The following is a 24,723-nucleotide window of genomic DNA, read 5'->3' on the forward strand; positions in this document are numbered from 1 at the left end:
CAAAAGCTTTGAGTGTTACAGACTAATCTTTAGAAGTATAACTGTAACAATCTGGCCTAAAGCTGACCAAAGTGCTGAGATGTTGGATCCCCATCTCTCTCATAGCCTAACAAGTCCACAAAGCAACACAGAGTGATCATTCTCTTCTAAAATTTCCAAATAGACCATGGAATTCATGACATGTTAACCCCTAAATCTAAAAGACGACCCAAATTTAACACAAACGGCTAGTTTAACTAGTCTCAAACTGTCGCATGGTCTCCTAGAATCATCACTTGAAAGGTGAACCAACGACGTCACAGGAAACCGATTGGACTCAGCGTACTTGATCATCATTCACATTCAAAATTTTCAGTGGCAGAATATTCTCAAGTCATTCCACACGTAAGATTGAACTGTCCATCAAAAAGCTATGGAGCTGCCTTCGACCGTATAGGGTTTGCTGCATTAGAACTTGGCTGGGAGTGGCGTTCGTTCAGTTCCACGCATTCATGATAATACAAATACATAGAGAGGTGCCGCACCACTCATTCCCGTGTATTCTTTATTTCTCTTGCTTTTTCAAGCCGTTAGATGGCATAATTAACCTCCTAATTGGCTAATTATAAACATTTCTTCCATTTTACCTAAGTGTTTCATTTTTGTATTTCCTGCTCAACCAAAATTTTCGTTTGTCGATACAAGGAAACCCGCTTACTCATGCATGTCATAATATGATACAAAAATTAGGCATAAATTTATGTAATGGGTTGATCCACAAGGTATTGAGCAGTCGTGCAGTATCAGATACCAAGGAAAACACGTCCTTTTTTCTTATTGAAGAATATATGAATTTCTAGAGTAAACCGAGAGCTAACTTTCAGAAAAATTAATTGCGTCTTATAAAGGGAAACTTTCCCATAGGTTGGAGCTGTGAAAGCTTCGAGTTTTTCTTGACTATGCCGTGATCAATTGTTCCACAAAATAAAAAAAGTATATACACTTTCCATTAGCACAGGAAACACTTTTGCATTAACTTACATAGACTATACAAGCTGATACACAGCCTCGAAGGGTGCAAAAATCAATAAAAGATAGATATTATATGTGTACACTAACTTCCATTGCCCATTTTTATGTACCATGCCGCTGACAGTGCTTGCTAACGAACCTGAATAATGATAATCATCAAGGAAAAGAAGAATAAGGATACAAGTAGAACTGCACAAGCATCCCCACTAACAGGGTGAGTCAGCAGCTCCTAGATTGTAATATGCATGATCTCTGACAATAAATTATGTTATTGCATTCATTTACCAAGGAACATTTACCTCTAGCATAGGATCCATCGTCCCGCTACCTGAGTGTAGAACACTAATGAAGCAAGATAATAATCTTATAGCTGATCTGTCAAGCTAAAGTAGCCCTTTTGCCCTTTGCATCTCTCGACTGCCAACAGAAAATAGAGATCTATATGAGAGAGAGAGAGAGAGAGAGAGAGAGAGAGAGAAGGAGAGAGGCAGACAGACCTGTGTACCAACAGATTTTTTAGACTCCAAGAACTGACTATAGATCCCATAGAGTCTCTGCCTCTCCGATTGTGAGACGGACGGCCTTGCCTTCAAAGCCACCGCCCTCAAAGTTGAGTTGTCTATAACTGGAACTCTACCATTTACTGGACCATTCATGCTTTCTAGAAGTTTATGAACGGATGCAAGTTGTGCATCAGATAAAACAGCTTGGAGGTCAGCACCACTAAATCCATCAGTTACGGAAGCTATAGCATCTAAATCAACATCACTTGCCATGGGAAGCTAGTCAAGAAAACACAATAAACAAGTAAGCGCATAGAAAAAAAGGGGATACAAAAAACCTTCAAGAAAAACAATCCAGCTAACAAATTTTATGAGGAAAAAGTCTATTGCAGGCATCAGTTGGCATGTGCAAGTGATATGCAGGATCATCATTTGTATTGATAAAAAAATAGTCAGACAAATGTCAACGATATCATTCTCCACAATTGCTTGGAGAAATCTTGGAAAGCAAAAAACACATACAAATGACACAGATCACAAAATTATGAATGCTCTTCTCTTCCCACAAAAAACATCTACAGCATTTCATAAAATACTTTAAATTATAAAACGAAACAAAAAACTGACATGTCATACACAAATATATGCATAATATTGTTTCCAAAATGAGGAAAATATGATGATTTTTACTGCGTTTTATTGAGAAACTTCTTTTGGCAACATTTTCAAAATATCATGCTATTTTTCCAAATGATATTGTTTAGGAAATAAAGACACAATATTCTCAACATTGGTGACCATTTTGCAAACAAGTTTAAGTTGATCAGTTCTGACATAAAGCATGTAAAACGTCTAATATTGTATTATCTATTATGTGGATTTAAGCAATGATATCATAACTAACCTTTCTAGAGAGAACTTTTAGAATATCCAGTCTCTCATGCTTTGAAGGAAAATCACAGAAAAGAAGTCGATCAAGTCTTCCAGGACGCAGAAGTGCAGCATCAAGCAGGTCTGGCCGACTGTCAAAATGTGCACAAAAATGAAACTTGAGTTGCAAGCCCAAGAGCATAGAAATAGCGATTGAACATTGTCAAAATATCTAACAGTGTTGTGTGCATTTATATGCTTATACATGGATCTATATATATATAATAGTATGTTTTCCTTTGTAACGTTTTAGTTTTTTTTTCATTTTCCTCCTTTTGTATTTTTTTGTTTCTTTTTTATTTTTCTGTATTCCTTTTTTCCATTGACTAGCTCCAATTGATAGAATTCTCGCAATCTCAACTGCTAGCCTCATTGTGCTTTGCCGTATATTCTTCGAGTGCCTCCCCATATTCTTAACCTTTTGAAGATGGATTTATAAAATTCAGCTTCAGGTCTGTTGAAGTATGTTAGATGGGTCTCGGGACCGGGTCCGGATCCGTATCCGATCCAACTTGTAGCCCTTGTTGGGCATTATTTAAGTCGTGTAACCCTAATCCTTATGGTGTGAATGAAAGACTAAGGAGAGAGAGAGTCTGGCGGCTAGTGGGCACCGACTCCTCCTCATTCGTGGTTTTTTCCCTCTTGTTAAGGGTTTTCCACGTTACATCGTGATCGTTGTTTCTCTTCCTCTTCTTGTTCGTGTTTCTACATGGTATCAGAGCCGACGAGTTTGGGAAATTTTTAGGGTTTGTGAAGTTCCAACCCTAATATCTCTCACCGCTACCATCGCCACCACTGCAGTCACCGCCGCCGCTGCAGCAGCCACCGCCGCTGCCGCCGCCGCCGTTGCTTCAGCAGCCACCGCCGCCGCTGTACCCAATACCACCGTCGCTGTTTCCGCCGCCGCCGGTGTCACCCTTTGCGCCATCGCCATCGCAGCCACTCTTGCGCCGTCGCTCTTGCGTTGTTGACCGTCACCGTCACCGTTGTCCCCTGCGCCACTGCCTTTTGCGCCGTAGTCTTGCTTCCCGGAGAAGAAAGAAGATATGCGTGCTTAGGCGCTCCTAGGCTTGCCTCCCCCTATTCACGTCACTTCCTAGGGGTCTTTTGCAAATCCGGTGAAGTGCATCCGCCTCTTACCTGCAATATATTGCTTGGTTGATCTTTGATTCCATCTTCTTGTTTTTTTTTGGCGCCCACCGTGCAAGAAGAAGTGGCTGGTCCGTGACTTGGTAGAGGACGTAAAGGAGGAGAGGAGCGTAACTTGAGGATTGCCTCAACGTCCGCCGGCGCTCCGGCGATCGCATCCCCCTTTCCTTACAAAAGACCGGGGTTAAATTGGTCTTACGGGTGAAGGCTTTCCTCGTCTCGAAGTTGATTTCCTATTCACTTCTATACCTTGATACTTGTTGGGTTTTGCCTCTTGGATCTTGATTCCAGCAAGGAGAACGTGTGGCACAACCTCTACCCGTGGGAGATTGCAGCCCGAGAGAGAGAAGGCACAGCTTCCGTTGAGCGACATCGACGATCGTTTCCCCCAATTGACATTCCGTTCACTCTTGGGGCTGATTGGGCATCCGGATATTACTGCCCATTGGTGCTCTCCGTTGTCATCGGTGCCTCTCTTGTTGTATCGCTGCTCGTGCCTCCTATTGGACTATCTGAGATTATGGCAGCTTCTTCATCTATAGACGTTATGGCGGATTGCCGTATGGGAGAGTGGATCATTGACAGTAGCGCTACTCACCACATGACCGGCGATCATAAGGTCTTTCATGGGTATAAGCTTTCATCAGGAAAGGATCGTGTTTCCCTTGCCGATGGTTCATCTATCTCTGTGGCTGGAAAAGGAAGTCTCCCACTTTTGAACAAGTTCTTAGTCCACAATGCTCTACATGTTCCTCATATTCCCTTGAATCTCTTGTCGGTTAGCAAGATCACGAAGGAGTTAAATTGCGAACTTATATTTTCCGCTGATCGCTGTGTTATGCAGGACTTGGTGACAGGGAAGAGGATTGGGATTGGTCTAGCTTCTGACGGGCTCTATCGTTTACCTATGCGTGCTGCTCAGGCTCTCATGACGGCAGTCAGCCAAGCCACGAAGAATAGAGAGGACTCCCTTCAGTTGCTTCTACGGTGGCATGAGCGCCTTGGACACTTGCCTTTTGGCCTTCTTAGACAGTTGTTTCCTGATATATGTTCTAGGTTAGATATGACTATGGTGTCTTGTGATGTCTGTCACCTGGCCAAACATGTTAGGGCTTCATACCCTTTGTCTAGCCATCGGTCTAATGAGGTATTTGCCATGATTCATTCTGATGTGTGGGGGCCTGCAGGGATTCCTTCTTGTCATGGTTTTCAATATTTTATCACCTTTATAGATGATTATTCTCGTAACACTATTGTCTACTTGCTGAAAGACCGTAGTGAAGTTCCTACTGTCATAGAGACTTTCATTGCTTATGTGGAAACTCAATATGTTGCATCTGTTAAGACTTTTCGATCTGACAATGCTCGAGAGTATATGTGTCAGTCTGTTGATAGCTTCTTTCGAAAAAAGGGAATTGTTCATGAGACTTCTTGTAGTTATACCCCTCCTCAAAATGGAGTTGCTGAACGAAAAAATCGTCAGTTATTGAATATGACTCGGGCTCTTCTTTTTCAACGTCATGTTCCAAAAAAGTATTGGGGGGATGCTGTGCTGACCAGTGCGTATCTTATAAACCGGTTGCCTAGTCGTGTGTTGAATGGGAAGACGCCTCACTCTCTGTTACCGGGGACTCGTGAACCTTTCTCTCTTCCACTCAGAGTTTTTGGTTGTGTTTGCTTTATTCACAATCATAGTCCTCACATTAAAAAGCTTGATCCAAGATCTATTAAGGGCATTTTTTTAGGGTATTCTCCCACTCAAAAAGGGTACAAGTGTCGAGACCCTTCCACTGGTCGGGCCTATGTTACCAAAGATGTCACTTTCCTTGAACATGTTTCTTATTTTTGTGAGAATCCTCTTCAGGGGGAGTACTCTATGTCATGGGAAGAGTATTCTCCGAGTCAGGAAATTCAGTTTACAGATTTTTTGGACTACAGGCGTGACTCCGTTGGTCCATCTAGTGAGGTGCATGAACAGGAGAAAAATGGTCCATCTAGTGAGGTGCATGAACAGGAGAAAAATGGTCCATCTAGTGAGGTGCATGAACAGGAGAAAAATGGAGAGCGTTCCACTGAGGCAGAAGAGAAGTGCAATCATTTATTTGGGCAAGTTTACTCTACGCGAAGAGTTTGTATAGATGAGATGACAGGTGGTGAGAATTCTACTCCCAATCCAATTAGTCCTTCCCTGGATGACCCAAGTCGTGCGCAGAAGCAACCTGTTGAAGAAGAGATTCAGACTATTGCTGCTAGTGAAGAGCTTCCCATCGCCCTGCGAAAGGGTGTCAGGTCATGTACTCAACATCCTATTGGTAACTTTGTTTCATATTCTAAACTGAGCAAGGACTACAAATGCTTTGTATCTTCTCTTTCTTTGACTATGATTCCCAGGAATGTTGCTGAGGCTCAGAGTGATCCTAAGTGGACTTATGCAATGCAAGAAGAGATGGAAGCCTTGCGAAGAAACATGACATGGGAAGTTGTAAAGATTCCTGAGGCGGCTCACTTGGTTGGATCTAAGTGGGTCTACACCATCAAGTACAAACCAGATGGGAGTGTTGAAAGATACAAAGCTCGTCTTGTGGCCAAGGGGTTTAGTCAGAAATATGGGATTGATTATTTGGAGACCTTTGCTCCTGTTACGAAGATGAAGACTGTCAGAGTCATTATTTCTTTAGCTGTGATGAAGGAGTGGAAGATGTACCAACTTGATGTCAAGAACGCATTTCTCAATGGAGACCTTGAAGAGGAAGCATATATGTGTATGCCTCCAGGATATGAGGAACCTGAAAAATGTTGCAAGCTAAGGAAAGCTTTATATGGGCTCAAGCAATCTCCTCGAGCATGGTTTGAACGACTCAGACTTGTCATGAGACAATGTGGATACCATCAAGGGAATGGAGATCATACACTTTTTGTGAAGAGAAATAAGCAAAAGGTTACTATTCTGTTGGTATATGTTGATGATATGATTGTCACAGGTGATGATGAAGATGAAATAATGAAGTTAAAGAAACTGTTGGCGATCGAGTTTGATCTTAAGGACCTTGGTAAGTTGAAATACTTCCTTGGCATAGAAATTGCTAGGTCTAGGACTAGCCTTGTGCTAAATCAACGGAAGTACACTCTAGATTTGTTAAAGGAGACTGGGAAACTAGGGTGTAGACCAGCTTCTACTCCTCTAGATGCTGGCCATAAGCTAAGTCTTAGAGACAGGGAGCCACTCTGTGAAGAGGCAAAAAGAAGATATCAATGTCTTGTAGGGAAGTTAATTTAAGTTACTCTCACTAGACCTGATATTACCTTTGCTGTGAATGTGATGAGCCAGTTCATGCATGCACCCACGGATGCCCACTTGAAGGCTGTTGACAGGATCTTGTGCTACTTGAAGAGGAATCCTGGCAAAGGTCTCTTATATGTCAAGCAAGACACTCTTGGGATTGAAGGTTATTCAGATGCAGACTGGGCAGGCTGTATTGACACTAGGAGGTCCACCTCTGGCTATTGTATTTATTTGGGAGGGAATCTCATAGTGTGGAGAAGTAAAAGGCAAGATGTTTGTTCGCGTTCCAGTGCTGAAGCAGAATACAGAGCTGTTGCTATGGGAGTTTCTGAGCTTTTGTGGCTGAAAGTATTGTTGACTGATATTGGTATAAAGGTTGAAGAACCAATGAAGATGTATTGCGATAACAAGTCCGCAATTAACTTGGCCAACAACCCTGTGCTTCATGACAGAACAAAGCATGTTGAGATTGACCGGCATTTCATTCGAGAGAGAATTGATGCTAAAGAACTTGTACTTCCTTACATGAGATCTGAAGACCAAACGGCTGATGTTCTGACGAAGGCTTTATCTTCGAGCTCATTTGAGAGAAATGTATCCAAGTTGGGCATGTTTGATATGTATGCCCAACTTGAGGGGGAGTGTTGAAGTATGTTAGATGGGTCTCGGGACCGGGTCCGGATCCGTATCCGATCCAACTTGTAGCCCTTGTTGGGCATTATTTAAGTCGTGTAACCCTAATCCTTATGGTGTGAATGAAAGACTAAGGAGAGAGAGAGAGTCTGGCGGCTAGTGGGCACCGACTCCTCCTCATTCGTGGTTTTTTCCCTCTTGTTAAGGGTTTTCCACGTTACATCGTGATCGTTGTTTCTCTTCCTCTTCTTGTTCGTGTTTCTACAAGGTCCAATCTGTCATATGATTTATGTGAGGTTATCTCTTTGAAAGCTTGAAGACATTGTGTATGCCTTTGGTTCATCTGAACCTGCTCAGCAAGACCATTCACATTCAGAGGTAGAAGCAGAGAATGCAAGATACTTCATAGCTAAAGAAGCATAACATGCAAGACCAGCTTCGCTAATGATGCAAAGAGTGGACCAAAATCTAGTCAGAGAAAAGAAGAAATGAGAGATACACAAGCTACCCCAATGAGCACAAAACAGTTAATGATCTTTATTTTTCTCAACAAAGTGAGTGCTTGTAAATACATCAAATTTCCTAAGAACAGCAATATTTTGCCAACGCATTGCCTGGGACAACGCATGCCTGTGGACCAGGCAATACTCCACTCATCTATAGAGAAAATGAAAAAAAAGAGAGAGAGAGAGAGAGAGAGCTACCTAGTTGCAGCAAACACAAAGACTCCAGTTAGTGCTTCAACACCATCAAGTTCAGTTAATAGCTGCCAACCATAAAAGAAAACATTAGGAAAGTCAAAATGGATATGCAAAAGTGGTCATCATTAATCAGGAAACCTACAAAAATACCTGGTTGACAACACGATCAGTAACCCCTGTATTATCATGTCCTCTCTTTGGAGCGATTGAATCGAACTCATCAAAGAATAGAAGACAAGGTGCAGATATAGATGCCTTTGAGAAGATATCACGAACCTGAAAGAATATTTTGAGTAGAGCATCTAAGATTACCGGGAACAGAAGAGATGCGAACAAAAATGACATTTCAAGAAACTCAAGCAACATGGCTTCAACTCTAGTCACAGTATCATTCATACAAATGTTGTGACAATATTGCAACATTGGTCATCTGCTTATATTTTGGAATCATCCTGATATTCACCAATAATATCAGCTAGCTTTGAAATGCCAAAATACACAATCTTTTCAAAATATTGGTAATATTTGTAACCATGCTTTCAAACATTGTGGATCTTTTCAATCATGACCAAGCCACATCTAGCATCTTCTGACCTTAGAATTTGACAATTTTGTTTTAAGCTTCATAGTGACTAATGACTATCAATCTCTCTAACATCCCCAGCTAAATAACTTTAATTTTGTAATTTATCATCCACAAAATACAAAATTCACAATCAACTTTAGCATGAGAGATATTGTCATACTGCCACAACAATTAGAAGCCACAACTCAACCACCACCACTGTCTTTGACATGAAAATAAAGGAACCAGAGATGCTTACAGCCTGTTCTGATGCACCAATATACTTGTTTAAAAGTTCAGGACCTTTGACAGAAACAAATCTCAATTTACAAGCTGCTGCTGCTGCACCAACTATATGTGTTTTTCCGCAGCCAGGGGGGCCATATAGTAGTACGTTTGACCGTAACCTAAGAGGAGCATGCTTAAAGATATTTGGAAACATCGAAGGTAGCTCAATCATCTGCAGTAAGAACAGCATAGAGAAGATGTGACCAATACATTAGAAATAAAAAAATCACTAAATTAGAAGAAAAGTGGCAGTTGTGTCATAGAAAAAAGCTAGGAGAAGCAAGGATGAGTAGTCCTTTTAAAGGGGGAAAGACTCTTTGAAATAGTAAATGATAATTTGTAGATCTAGTCCAGCATATAATTAATATGAAAAAAAATTTGACAGTTGACAGTGTTAATACAATCACCTATATCAGCCACAAGCTTGAGCATCAACCAGAAGAAAAGTTGATCTTGGTTGAGATGGAACATGGCTTAGAGGTTGTAAACGAACACCAAGCATTTGCGTCTAAATATGTTCATACGGGTGGGAACATGCATGCTATTTCACATAGAATCAGGTTAAAAATATGGACTTAAAACAAAGAAAATGAGAAAAAGCACGAAATTGGCTCAAGAGAATAATCGTAAGTGCATGATTAGCAAAATTATCCAACAGCATTGAACTTAAAAAAAGATGGTCAAAGCACAAAAGATGCATCCAACCTTCATCCATTTAAGACCAAGTAGGATGCCCCAAGTTACACCAACTATTGAAGCTCTCTATGAGACTCATTGTAAATTTTTTTTCTATAAGCATCAGCTTCAAGCTAAGAGAAAGCAAAGCTTCAGACATATCTATGTGTGTGTGTGTGTGTGTGTGTGTGTCGGTATGTATGTGCATGTGTGTGAAAATTATTAACCTAGAGAATTACATATAAAACAAATCCCCTTCTTTCTCAAATAAAGTAAGCATCAGCTTCAAGCTAATAAGAAAAAGCAGACCTCTTGAATAGCATTTTGAATCTCACTAAGACCACCAACATCTTCCCATCCTAGCCGACCACCTTCCAAACCAGGTTTTGTAATATCACGCATAGCTACAGGAAGGAAATCATTCATTGCTTGCAGAAAATCTTCCATTATTAGGAAAGCTTTTTCTTGCTTTCCAATAGCTGGATGAGATACCACACGTCCAACAGCAGCATGGACAGCCCTATCAACCAAAATTTCCTGTATATGAAATGAAGTGTGCTTATATACCGGAAGGCATCTGCTATATTTCCACTTTCCAGTAATAGTCATAACTGAACAGATGAGTTGATGAAAAGAATCATACATCAAGACCAAGATAATGACTGAAGGAAATCGTTTCCAAACATGCCATATTTAAACATATATAGCACAGTAAAACACAGGATGTGAATCAAGCTTGACCTTTTTGAAGAACAGATGGGCAATTACATGAAACATGCACATACAGAATGATAATATCATCATAATCATGCTATTCATTTCTCCTGCTATCCCCAGGGTAAAACATTGTGTTAAGTCTTGGACTGTTAGTCTGTTATGCATGGAAAAAAGAGGGGATAACTCATCGGAAAAACAAATTACTGAAGAGAAGCATAATCAACTTAAGTTTCCTCCATAAAGTAAGCAAAGACTGCCTAATATAAGTCATAATACATAATCAGTTGTTTTTCTAAGAAAGATTTGTATAAGACATGCAACCACATCCATGCCACCGGCCTCCCCCTCTCGAACAAATATTTTTATTGTTCTTTTATTCCTTTTCGAAAGAAATAGTTATTAGGGGAATTTGACTGCAATTAGTTTATATTCTTAACTCTCCCTCCATGATTTTTTCATATTATGGACTCCTTTGTGATTTTGTGACCCAATCTTACTTATAACAGGATTAGGATGAGAGAAATAATATAGTGACACATTTTCTCTCTATCATCCTCTCTCTCTCTTCCTCTCCTTTGCCTCATTCTTTCTCTTCTAATGTAAACTTCAACATGGCATCAGAATAGGAGATTCCACATGCCTAATGTCACCTTGATCCTAATTTCTGCTGGTGAAAGTCATAGGTATACATGTGTCAACCCAACCTACCTTCTATCAACATTGGTTCTAACCTAAAAAGGTTAGGAGCTAGGACAACCAATTGTTTAACAACCGTCTTTATAAATGCTCCAAGATTCCTCACAATCTATATCAGAAGGGTGCAGGGTATAGGTGCTGGTGCCGGTGCGGGATGCGGCCAAAAAAATATTGGGTGCGGGTGCAACGAAAGCATATATATATATATATAAAAATATATATATATATATATATATATAAGTAATTTTATTTGTCTGTATTTTTAAACTTTTCTATCAAGGTTACCATAATCTCATATAAAATTCAAAATTTTATTGGGAGGAGAGAGAGAAGAGGGAAAAACGAAGAAGGGAAAATAGGAGAAGGAAAAATAATGAAAAAAAAAAGAGAGAAAAGAAGAATGGGCACAGTCAGCAACATCCGATTCAGTTTGACCAAGTCTGGTGCCATGTTTGGCTCCACCCATGTGACTTAGCTCACAATCTCAAATATAGGCCTAAAGTTTTTGGGTGTTACAATCCACCCCCCGCATCTGTGTGTGTAAGACCCTAAGTCCAAGTACTAAACCAGCTTTAATACCAACTGTCCAATGAATCCCATCCTGCCCCCTAACAGCTTCGGTTCTAGCCCAAGAATGCTAGGAACCACACAAACGAATCATTTAACCTCTTTTATAAGTTTTCCAACATTCCTCACAATTTCACATATAGAACTAAACCGTTGGGATGTTCAGCACAATCAGACCCATCATTTGACCGATGTTCACCATGGTGAATCAATTTTGCTGCTGCTGAGTGCTGAGTCGAAGATTCATTTTGTAAAGAGCGCACTTTGGGCAGTTTGGGTTAGATGAGGTCCAAACCCGAACCCGAACTCCACCCGCATGAAGAGGAAGGCCTGATGGTGGGCTCTCCCTCTACATCTCTCTTGCTGGTTCGAGCTTGGTGTAGAGGAACAGGAGGAGGAAGAAGGAGAAGCAGAAGGAGCAGCGGCGGTGGAGGTGAAGGGCCACGGCACTGAGGTAAGCCCCTCTCGATTTCTCTTTGTCTCTTCTATCTTCTCTCTCTTTCTCGCCCTCTATCCCATCTCTGTTCTTATCCCCCTCTGTCTTGAGTTCTCTCGTGGCTCGCTCTCATCATCCCTCATCCTTTGCTCTCTCTCCCACCAGCCTTCTCTCGTCCTCACCATCTCAAATCGTCCCTCGCCCTCTGCTTTCTCTCCCGCCAGCCTTTCTCTGGCCCGCACCATGTCTCACTCTCACTCTCTCGTTGTATCCCCCCCCCCCTCCCCTTAACCGAGCACCTATGTCACACGGATACGGGTACGGGTATCCTGTGGGTACGGGTACGGGTACGGGGATACGGCAAGTTTCAAAATTTTAGGATACGCGGACACGGCGAATATTAAATTCAAAAAAAATAAAAATGATAAAAAGATGGAAAAAACGTATAATGAACATAAAATTTATGAAACAGTGAAATAAAACATCGCACATAAGATGAAAAATATGATTCTAAACCGTCCAATCTTCAAACCAAAACATCCCCAAATCGGCAAGAAATGCCCAATATACATTAAACATAAAAAAAAGATGAAAAAAACGTATAATGAACATAAAATTTATGAAACAGTGAAATAAAACATCACACATAGCATTGAAGAATATGATTCTAAACCGAAAACATCCCAAAATCGGCAAGAAATACCCAATCTAAAAAATCCCCAAATAAAAGTTGAAACCCTAACTTCTAATATCGAAAATAATAGACAAAAGAAACACTTACCTGTCTGTCGCCGGCTGCCGCCGGACGCCACCGGAAGTCGCCGGAGGTCGTCGCCGTCGCCCGCCATTGCCGAACTGTGCTGCCAGCCTGCCGCGGAAGCCGTCGAGGGTAAAGGAAGGTCGACGATCGAGGGTAAGTGTTAATGCGTAAAACAAAATGGGTTAAAAAATCGGTTATAAAAGTGGTTTGGATCGGGTCTGACCCAGACCCGATCCAAAACGTATCCAGCCGTATCGCCGTGTCGGGATCCCCGTGTCGGCGTGTCGACGCCGGTACTTGAACCATTCTGCCGTATCCGTGTGACATAGCCGAGCACTCTCTCACACACACTCACTCTTTCATCTGTTTTTGTTTTTCTCACCCTCTTGTGTGTCTCTCTCTCACGTGTCTCTGCTCAGCCGAACCCTCTCCCTCTCAACCCAATGCTCTCTTCTCTCATTAGATTTCTCTTTCGCTCTCTTTTGCTCATTCTCACCCTCTTTGATGTTGCTGGGTTGGATTGCAGCTAGGGGAATACGTCTTTCCCCTCATACCAGCAAATAGGCCGTGTTGTTGGCGACAACAGCAAATAATCTTTCGCATTTGGTGCTTAGTCGAGCATTTGGTGTAGCTGCCAGGGACACCTACAGCAGCTAGGACTCTAAAAAATGGGTGACCGAGGCCTAATTGAGACTACTTTGCCTAATGTTTTCCTTAAGTGCATGAATAATTATTATTTGAGCATGTCAGATTCAAGATTGAATGATTTAAAGAGCACGATAGAGATTTTATTACATAGGAGAATGTCTAGGACTGTTTTGGAGGGGCGAGGATCTACGTATATTTTTTTTTTTATGTTACGATGCATGTGGGAAGGGAGCACCAATGTTGCTTTGTAAGTTAAATTTACGATTTGGAGGAAAGACAACATTTAAGTTATTAGGATCCGGATGTACACAAGAGTACGAAGGAAACACCCTTTTATAGGTAATTTGTTTGATATATGCTATTGCTAGTGAAATAGTACAATATCATCTTCAGATTGTTAATGGGAAAGTAAAATTGCTGTTGAAGTATGTTAGATGGGTCTCGGGACCGGGTCCGGAGAAGAAGGAAGATATGCGTGCTTAGGCGCTTCCTAGGCTTGTCTCCCCCTATTCACGTCACTTCCTAGGGGTCTTTTGCAAATCCGGTGAAGTGCATCCGCCTCTTACCTGCAATATATTGCTTGGTTGATCTTTGATTCCATCTTCTTGTTTTTTTTTGGCGCCCACCGTGCAAGAAGAGGTGGCTGGTCCGTGACTTGGTAGAGGACGTAAAGGAGGAGAGGAGCGTAACTTGAGGATTGCCTCAACGTCCACCGGCGCTCCGGCGATCGCATCCCCCTTTCCTTACAAAAGACCGGGGTTAAATTGGTCTTACGGGTGAAGGCTTTCCTCATCTCGAAGTTGGTTTCCTATTCACTTCTATACCTTGATACTTGCTGGGTTTTGCCTCTTGAATCTTGATTCCAGCAAGGAGAACGTGTGGCGCAACCTCTACCCGTGGGAGATTGCAGCCCGAGAGAGAGAAGGAACTGCTTCCGTCCAGCGACATCGACGATCGTTTCCCCCAATCGACATTCCATTCACTCTTGGGGTTGATTGGGAATCCGGTGAAGATATTACCCCTCTCTCCTTATCGTTCCTTTCTAGATAGAACTTGATTTTTCTCTCATTCTTGTGATTCTATCCAAGGATATTACTGCCCGTTGGTGCTCTCCGTTGTCACCGGTGCCTCTCTTGTTGTATCGCTGCTCGTGCCTCCTGTTGGACTATCTGTGATTATGGCAGCTTCTTCATCTATAGACGTGATGGCGGATTGCCGTATGGGGGAGTGGATCATTGACAGTGGCGCTACTCACCACATGACCGGCGATCCTAAGGTCTTTCATGGGTATAAGCTTTCATCAAGAAAGGATCGTGTTTCCCTTGCCGATGGTTCATCTATCTCTGTGGCTGGAAAAGGGAGTCTCCCACTTTTGAACAAGTTCTTAGTCCACAATGCTCTACATGTTCCTCATATTCCCTTGAATCTCTTGTTGGTTAGCAAGATCATGAAGGAGTTAAATTGCAAACTTATATTTTCCGCTGATCGCTGTGTTATGTAGAACTTGGTGACAGGGAAGAGGATTGGGATTGGTCTAGCTTCTGACGGGCTCTATCGTTTACCTATGCGTGCTGCTCAGGCTCTCATGACGGCAGTCAGCCAAGCCACGAAGAATAGAGAGGACTCCCTTCAGTTGCTTCTACGTTGGCATGAGCGCCTTGGACACTTGCCTTTTGGCCTACTTAGACAGTTGTTTCCTGATATATGTTCCAGGTTAGATATGACTATGGTGTCTTGTGATGTCTGTCACCTGGCCAAACATGTTAGGGCTTCATACCCTTTGTCTAGCCATCGGTCTAATGAGGTATTTGCCATGATTCATTCTGATGTGTGGGGGCCTGCAGGGATTCCTTCTTGTCATGGTTTTCAATATTTTATCACTTTTATAGATGATTATTCTCGTAACACTATTGTCTACTTGCTGAAAGACCGTAGTGAAGTTCCTACTGTCATAGAGATTTTCATTGCTTATGTGGAAACCCAATATGGAGCATCTGTTAAGACATTTCGATCTGACAATGCTCGAGAGTATATGTGCCAGTCTGTTGATAGCTTCTTTCAAAAAAAGGGAATTGTTCATGAGACTTCCTGTAGTTATACCCCTCCTCAAAATGGAGTTGCTGTACGAAAAAATCGTCAGTTATTGAATCTGACTCGGGCTCTTCTTTTTCAATGTCATGTTCTAAAAAAGTATTGGGGGGATGCTGTGCTGACCAGTGCGTATCTTATAAACTGGTTGCCTAGTCGTGTGTTGAATGGGAAGACGCCTCACTCTCTGTTACCGGGGACTCGTGAACCTTTCTCTCTTCCACTCAGAGTTTTTGGTTGTGTTTGCTTTATTCACAATCATAGTCCTCACATTAAAAAGCTTGATTCAAGATCTATTAAGGGCATTTTTTTAGGGTATTCTCCCACTCAAAAAGGGTACAAGTGTCGAGACCCTTCCACTAGTCGGGTCTATGTTACCAAAGATGTCACTTTCCTTGAACATGTTTCCTATTTTGGTGAGAATCCTCTTCAGGGGAAGTACTCTATGTCACAGGAAGAGTATTCTCCGAGTCAGAAAATTCAGTTTACAGATTTTTTGGACTACAGGCGTGACTCCGTTGGTCCATCTAGTGAGGTGCATGAACAGGAGAAAAATGGTCCATCTAGTGAGGTGCATGAACAGGAGAAAAATGGAGAGTGTTCCACTGAGGCAGAAGAAAAGTGCAATCGTCTATTTGGGTAAGTTTACTCTAGGCGAAGAGTTTGTACAGATGAGATGACAGGTGGTGAGAATTCTACTCCCAATCCAATTAGTCCTTCCCTGGATGACCCAAGTCGTGCGCAGAAGCAACCTGTTGAAGAAGAGATTCAGACTGTTGCTGCTAGAGAAGAGCTTCCCATCGCCCTGGGATTGATTATTTGGAAATCTTTGCTCCTATTGCGAAGATGAAGACTGTCAGAGTCATTATCTCTTTAGCTGTGATGAAGGAGTGGAAGATGTACCAACTTGATGTCAAGAACGCATTTCTCAATGGAGACCTTGAAGAGGAAGTATATATGTGTATGCCTCCAGGATATGAGGAACCTGGAAAATGTTGCAAGCTAAGGAAAGCTTTATATGGGCTCAAGCAATCTCCTCGAGCATGGTTTGAACGACTCAGACTTGTCATGAGACAATGTGGATACCATCAAGGGAATGGAGATCATACACTCTTTGTGAAGAGAAATGAGCAAAAGGTTACTATTTTGTTGGTATATGTTAATGATATGATTGTCACAGGTGATGATGAAGATGAAATAATGAAGTTAAAAAAACTGTTGGCGATCGAGTTTGATCTTAAGGACCTTGGTAAGTTGAAATACTTTCTTGGCATAGAAATTACTAGGTCTGGAACTAGCCTTGTGCTAAATCAACGGAAGTACACTCTAGATTTGTTAAAGGAGACTGGGAAACTAGGGTGTAGACCAGCTTCTACTCCTCTAGATGCTGGCCATAAGCTAAGTCTTAGAGACGGGGAGCCACTCTGTGAAGAGGCAAAAAGAAGATATCAATGTCTTGTAGGGAAGTTAATTTATCTTACTCTCACTAGACCTGACATTACCTTTGCTGTGAATGTGATGAGCCAGTTCATGCATGCTCCCACGGATGCCCACTTGAAGGCTGTTGACAGGATCTTGTGCTACTTGAAGAGGAATCCTGGCAAAGGTCTCTTATATGTCAAGCAAGACACTCTTGGGATTGAAGGTTATTCAGATGCAGACTGGGCAGGCTGTATTGACACTAGGAGGTCCACCTCTGGCTATTGTATTTATTTGGGAGGGAATCTCATAGTGTGGAGAAGTAAAAGGCAAGATGTTTGTTCGCGTTCCAGTGCTGAAGCAGAATACAGAGTTGTTGCTATGGGAGTTTCTGAGCTTTTGTGGCTGAAAGTATTGTTGACTGATATTGGTATAAAGATTGAAGAACCAATGAAGATGTATTGCGATAACAAGTCCGCAATTAACTTGGCTAACAACCCTGTGCTTCATGACAGAACAAAGCATGTTGAGATTGACCGGCATTTCATTCGAGAGAGAATTGATGCTAAAGAACTTGTACTTCCTTACATGAGATCTGAAGACCAAACGGCTGATGTTCTGACGAAGGCTTTATCTTTGACCTCATTTGAGAGAAATGTATCCAAGTTGGGCATGTTTGATATATGTTAGAATATGTTGTTGTGGGAACCGGGTCCATATCTGGACCCGGTTCTATGGGGCGCGGGTACCGAGGTGGGCTCGGTACCCTAGGCGGCTTCTCCTCTCTCCCTCTTTATATTGTCACTTATGTATAAGTGTTGAATTAAGTGAAATAGATTTTTCTCTCTCCTAGGGTTGCGGATGTGCACCTAGGTAGAGCTTCCCGTGGTTTTTTCCTCGTTAGAGGTTTTTCCACGTACATCGTGTGTTCTTCCTCTGCTTCCTCTACGTGGTTCGTGTTACTACATGGTATCAGAGCCATCGAAGTTGGAGAAGAGTTTTGTTTCCCGAGGATCGTTAGACGTGGAAATTTTTCGTCGCCCGACGCCGTTGAAGTTCTGGCGCCGCTGCTGCCCTTGTGACGTCGCCCTGCTCTGCCGCCGCCGTCCTCCGTTCCGCCGCTGGTTGTGCCTCCGCAGTCCTCCATTCGGCCCGTTCTAGGTTTCTACCACCGTGGGTGGCCTCTGTTTTGCGCCGTCGCCGCTGCCTCATTCCCGCCGCCGTCACCTCTCCGTTTCTGTGCCTCTTGTTGCTGTGTGCTTGTTTGTGATGGCAGAAGCGATGGGGACTCAAAAAGATGCCATTCTTGACGCGGGCAGCGCCTCCAAGACTGAGAACGTGCCGATCCAGGTTACCTCCATCCGTCTGACCAAGGACAATTACCTATCTTGGTCTGCCGCTCTCGAGATTGGGATTACTAGCTGTGGGCGTCTCTCTTACATCACTGGCGACAAACCTGCGCCCATCAAATCTGATCCTCAATGGGCGACGTGGGCGTTGGAGGACAGCCAGGTGAAGGTGTGGATTATCAGCTCCGTGTCCTCCGATATCCAGCCCCTCATTCTGCGGAAGCCGACCTCTTTCGATATGTGGACTGTGCTTGCAAAGATGTATGGTCGCAAGAAGAGACATCTGCGCACCTATCAGATTAAACGCAGTATTTACTCCCTGACACAGGGTGATTTGTCTGTTGCTGCCTTCTATGCTGCCCTGAAGACCAAATGGGAGGAGCTAGATTATCATGTGACTGATGAGTGGAAGTGCGGTTCAGATCATTCCCTCTACTGGGAAAAGGAATGGATGGACCGTACGTTTCTGTTTCTGGGAGGCCTGCGGGATGAATTTGAGTCTATTCGTAGCCAGATTCTTAATGGTGATGAGATTCCGGGGATAGAGGAAGTATATGCTCGTGTTGAGTCTGAAGAACAACGTCGCCAGGTGATGCATCTTGACACCGGTCATGGCCCTTCTGCCTTTGTCAGCCGTGCCTCAGGGACTGGGCAGCGTCCTGCCCGGCATTGCACTCATTGCAACAAGTTGGAGCATTCGGTGGATTTCTGTTGGGATCTTCATCCCGAGAAGAGACTGGTCAGAGGTCGTCCTCCCTCTGGCAAGCGTAGCCCTTCTGTGTCTGATTCCAGTCAGAGCAATCCTTCTAGTGGTGCAAAGTCCAAGCTGTCCCCTGATCAACTCAAGGAGCTACAGGCGTACATCAGCCGCCTATCTACTACCCCTGAGGAGTCCTCCACGTTTGAAGGGGCTCAGCTAGCCCAAGCCCTCGTTGCCTCGACTGATCAAGGTAACCCTTCTCTTGGTGATTGGATTGTTGATAGTGGAGCCACTCACCACATGACAGGGGACTCTAAACTCTTTCAAGAATATCAACTTTCCCCTGGCAAGCAACGCGTGTCTATGGCAGACGGGTCTTCTATCTCTGTGGCAGGGAAAGGGAGCTTGTCCCTGTTGAACAAATACCGTGTTCACAATGCCCTGCATGTTCCAAATATTCCTGTGAACTTACTCTCTGCCAGCAGTATTACTAAAGAATTAAACTGTAATCTGATTTTTTCTGTTGATCACTGTTCCCTGCAGGACTTGGCGACGGGGAAGAAGATTGGGATTGGTTCGGTTACTGATGGGCTCTACAGGCTGCCGGTAAAAGTTGCTTCAGCATTGATTTCTGCCACGAGTGGTCACTTGTCTGGTGTGAACGATAGATCTACTGTTCTGCGATGGCACGAGCGTCTTGGACATCTCCCCTTTCCGTTAATAAAGAAGTTGTTTCCTCATTTGTTTGCTTCTGTCTCCATTGACTCCTTCGCTTGTGAAGTGTGTCAATTGGCTAAACATGTCAGGGCTTCGTACCCTATTTCATTGAATAAAACCACTCATCCGTTTGCCTTAGTTCATTCCGATGTTTGGGGTCCTTCTGGAGTACCCACGTGTGGTGGTTGTTCACTATTTTTTGACGCTTATTGATGATTACTCTAGATGTACGTTCGTGTACTTGTTGCGAGAACGTAGTGAGGTTCCAGCAGTTGTGAAAAACTTTGTTGCCTTTGTTGAGACTCAATTCCATACAACTGTTCAAGCTTTCCGTACGGATAATGCAAGGGAATATGTCTCCCAATCTCTTGATGATTTCTTAAAAGGCAAGGGTATTGTTCATGAAACGTCTTGTAGTTATATCCCTCCTCAAAATGGTATAGCTGAACGAAAAAATCGTCATCTTTTGAATGTTACCCGGGCCATTATGTTCCAACGTCATGTCCCTAAGCGGTATTGGGGTGATGCACTTCTCACTAGTGCACATCTCATTAACCGTATGCCTACTAGGGTGTTGGATGGTCAGTCTCCTTATTCTACCCTGTGGCCTACTCAGAATCCGTGGCCTCTTACTCCTCGTGTCTTTGGGTGCAGTTGTTTTGTGCATAATCATAGCCCTACTCTCAAAAAACTCGATCCCCGGTCTATTAAAGGAGTTTTCTTGGGGTACTCTTCCACTCAGAAGGGGTACAAATGTGTGGATCCCATTACTTCCAAAGTGTATGTTTCGAGGGATGTCACATTTCATGAACATGAGTCGTATTTTCCGGTGAATCCTCTTCAGGGGGGAGTGTCTTGGGAATAAAGGGGAAGAGTATTCTTCTAATCAGCTGATTCAGTTTATGGAGTTTTTGGATTAGAAGGTTAGTCCCAGTGTGATTGACACGGTCACGGTCAGTAATGAGAAGGGCAGTCATATGGAAGGGGTCACGGTGGATGCTCAGCCCACTGTTGCCCGGGATCACTTGTTTGGCCAGGTTTATGTCAGAAAGGAGAAAGCTACAGTGGAAGATGGTGGTGATGAGGATAGAACCAATCCCAATCCTGTGATCTCCCCGGATGACCCAAGTCCATCGAATGAAGAGCTCCCCATTGCTTTGCGCAAAGGCACCAGGTCATGTACTTCTCACCCTATTCAGAGATTTGTTTCTTATGCTAAGCTCAGTACAAATTACAAGTGCTTTATCACAACCTTATCCAAAGTTGTTATTCCCAGGTCGGTGGATGATGCTAAGGATGATCCCAAGTGGTTACATGCAATGACGGAGGAGATGGGTGCGTTAGCTAAGAACAAAACATGGAAAGTTGTTGATATCCCTAAAGGGACACACTTAGTTGGCTCTAAGTGGGTTTACAACGTGAAGTACAAACCTGATGGCACTGTAGATCGATATAAAGCTCGTCTGGTTGCAAAGGGGTTCAGCCAGAAGTATGGGATCGACTATCTTGAAACCTTTGCCCCTGTTGCAAAGTTGAAGACCGTGAGGGTTATTCTTGCTCTTGTTGTGCACAGGAAGTGGCGCATGGACCAGCTTGATGTTAAAAATGCGTTCTTGAACAGCCATCTGGAGGAAGAAGTCTATATGAGCATGCCTCCCGGGTATGTTCAAGAGGGAAAATGTTGTCACCTCAAGAAAGCTTTGTATGGCCTGAAGCAGTCGCCTAGAGCTTGGTTTGAGAGACTAAGGATCGTTATGAAGTCTACTGGGTACAAGCAAGGAAATGGAGATCATACCCTATTCATAAAGTAGAGAGATGGTCTGGTGAGTCTTCTCCTTGTCTACGTTGATGATATGATTGTCACTGGCAGTGATGAAGAAGAAAACAAAAAGATGAAGGAGAGATTAGCTAAAGAATTCGACCTCAAGGATCTGGGTAAGCTGAGATACTTTCTGGGGATAGAGATTGCTCGATCAGAGACAGGGCTGGTTATGAATCAAAGGAAGTACACTCTTGACTTACTAAAGGAGACAGGTAAACTTGGTTGTAGGCCCTATCTTACTCCTATGGAGTCGGGGACTAAGATAAGTATCAAGACGGGCACTATTCTGGATGAGGAAGGAAAAGGGCGATATCAGAGGCTAGTCGGTAAGCTTATCTATCTTACTCTAACTCGCCCTGATATCACGTATGCGGTAAATGTGCTAAGTCAATTTATGCATGCTCCCACGGATTGTCACTGGAAGAGTGCAGAAAGAGTGTTGGGATATCTAAAGAATGACCCAGGAAAAGGACTGTTGTATACTCGACAAGACAAACTTACTATTGAGGGCTACTCAGATGCAGATTGGGCAGGTTGCACTGACACAAGGAGGTCCACTACAGGGTATTGTATCTTTCTTGGAGGTAACCTAGTTGTTTGGAGAAGTAAGAGGCAAGAAGTATGTTCGAGGTCTAGTGCTGAGGCTGAGTACAGGGCTGTTGCAATGGGGGTTACAGAGATGCTGTGGCTGAAGATTCTTTTGACTGATATTGGTGTGGAACTGGGAGATAAAATGAAGATGTACTGTGACAACAAGTCTGCGATTAATCTTGCGAATAATCCAGTTCTACACGACAGGACCAAACATGTGGAGATCGACCGTCATTTTATCCGGAAACGCATTGACTCAAATGAGCTTATTCTGCCATATATGAAGTCTGAAGATCAAGTTGCAGACGTCCTAACTAAAGGGCTTTGTACTTCTTCATTCGAAAAGAATGTTAGCAAGCTTGGCATGTTTGACATGTATGCCAAGCTTGAGGGGGAGTGTTAGAATATGTTGTTGTGGGAACCGGGTCCATATCTGGACCCGGTTCTATGGGGCACGGGTACCGAGACGAGCTCGGTACCCTAGGCGGCTTCTCCTCTCTCCCTCTTTATATTTTCACTTATGTATAAGTGTTGAATTAAGTGAAATAGATTTTTCTCTCTCCTAGGGTTGCGGATGTGCACCTAGGTAGAGCTTCCCGTGGTTTTTTCCTCGTTAGAGGTTTTTCCACGTACATCGTGTGTTCTTCCTCTTCTTCCTCTACGTGGTTCGTGTTACTACAATATGTATGCCCAACTTGAGGGGGAGTGTTGAAGTATGTTAGATGGGTCTCGGGACCGGGTCCGGATCCGGATCCGATCCAGCTTGTAGCCCTTGTTGGGCATTATTTAAGTCGTGTAACCCTAATCCTTAAGGTGTGAATGAAAGACTAAGGAGAGAGGGAGTCTAGCGGCTAGTGGGCACCGACTCCTCCTCATTCGTGGTTTTTTCCCTCTTGTTGAGGGTTTTCCACGTTACATCGTGATCGTTGTTTCTCTTCCTCTGCTTGTTCGTGTTTCTACAATTGCAAATGCCTCAACAGGGTGTTAGGCGCCTATTGAGTGTCTAATTTATTGATGATGCACCTGAGGATGCATTCGGGAAGGTTCACGGCTTCACGCTTAATGACCTTTTTAAATATGAAAAAAACTTGAATAAATGTTCTACGGGCCGATTCAACCTATCGATCTATGCTCAAGTCGATGACCTATGCCTCAATGGTCCTACTTCATACCTAAACAGATTTTAGAGCGAAAGGAATGGAAAACTTATTACTTTGAATTTTTGCAGGTGCACCAGGCACGTCAAGTAGACCTTGAGCGACAAGATTCGGAGCTCGAAGCGATTTTGGGCGTTTGTGACAACACGCGATGTTGAGGAAACGTGCTTGGCTTTGGTATTTAAAGTTTTATGTATTTTGGAATTTGATATTAGGTAGCTTTCTGAATTTTTAAAATTTTGTTGGACTCTTTACGTAAAGGGTTAAACATAACCCTAATCCTTATTTAGTCTAATGGAAAAGAAGCAGCCGTAGGACAGATGACTGCTACCTATTCTCTCCTCTTTCCTCACGTTCTTCTCTTCTCCCTCTTCTCTACCTCTGTACGTAACATGGTATCAGAGCAACGGGCCTAGGACCGTGCCATCTAGGGTTTCACACGGCTTCCCTTCTTCTCTTTTTCTCATCCCCTCATTCACGACAAGGTTGGACATCCAAAGTTGCTGCTGCCTTCAAAAGCTACGGTGGGACTGTTTGGTGGAAAGGGGTTAATCACGTTTAACATGTAAAAACGTAATTAACACCCTTATGTTGCTGTCGATGTCGTGAAGTTGCTGAAAAACAAAATCGGATGTCGTCGTTCAGATCTACATGTTGCGGTGTATCAGATCTGATTCAGTTGCTGAAAAAAAAAAAAATTGATGTCGTTGTTCAGATCTACATGTTGCGGTGTATTAGATCTGATTCAGTTGTTGTGGTGAAGAAGTTCAGATCAAAGAAATTCTGATATGTTTGGTCGTGCGATGCCTGGTGGACTGATTTGCTTGGTCGTGTGATGTCTGGTGGATCCTCAAAGTCAAAACATCGTTGAAGTTGAGCAAAGCAGACAGGTTGGTATTGAAGTCTGCTGTCAAACCTGTGCACGTTAGCTGTAGAAATAACGATTGCAGAGATATTCTTCATTGTTGGTGATTGACGTGATCTCTTATTTGTCAATATTCAGTCCGTCGAGAACTTTCATATTTTCCTATTTTGAGATTTTATCATGGCTGCCAACAGATCTATACAACTTGATAAAACTGAATCTGGAAATCAGCACATAGAGGCAGGTGTTGAATACAAAGCTTTCTCAAATCCATTCTCGTTTGGATCCACTATCAAACTTGATGGAGCCAACTATGATGTATGGGCTAGAACCTTCATGTTGTCAGTCGTTGGACATGGAAAGAAATATATATTGGAAGAAGATGAACCAGTTGAAAAGACTGGTAAATACGCACGGTGGGAGGAAGAAAACAACATTATTAGTGTTTGGCTT

General features: G+C 43.0%; 1 protein-coding gene across 3 annotated transcripts in view; it reads right to left on the bottom strand.

The window, feature by feature from the left end:
- Positions 1–964: 964 nt before the first annotated feature.
- LOC116267556 (peroxisome biogenesis protein 1) overlaps positions 965–24,723 on the bottom strand; it is a 54,216-nt gene continuing 30,457 nt past the window's right edge. For all 3 annotated transcript variants that reach the window (XM_031649355.1, XM_031649353.1, XM_031649352.1), the window contains 8 exons: positions 10,048–10,275; positions 9,035–9,235; positions 8,361–8,486; positions 8,214–8,275; positions 2,419–2,536; positions 1,509–1,793; positions 1,311–1,428; positions 965–1,150 (listed from right to left, as the gene is read on the bottom strand). In XM_031649355.1, the coding sequence (XP_031505215.1) occupies positions 1,390–1,428; positions 1,509–1,793; positions 2,419–2,536; positions 8,214–8,275; positions 8,361–8,486; positions 9,035–9,235; positions 10,048–10,275 (1,059 nt within the window). In that variant the 3' untranslated portion in view covers positions 965–1,150; positions 1,311–1,389. The remainder of the gene's footprint in view (positions 1,151–1,310; positions 1,429–1,508; positions 1,794–2,418; positions 2,537–8,213; positions 8,276–8,360; positions 8,487–9,034; positions 9,236–10,047; positions 10,276–24,723) is intronic.

This window comes from Nymphaea colorata, chromosome 14 (genome assembly GCF_008831285.2).
Source record: "Nymphaea colorata isolate Beijing-Zhang1983 chromosome 14, ASM883128v2, whole genome shotgun sequence".
Lineage (NCBI taxonomy): Eukaryota > Viridiplantae > Streptophyta > Magnoliopsida > Nymphaeales > Nymphaeaceae > Nymphaea > Nymphaea colorata.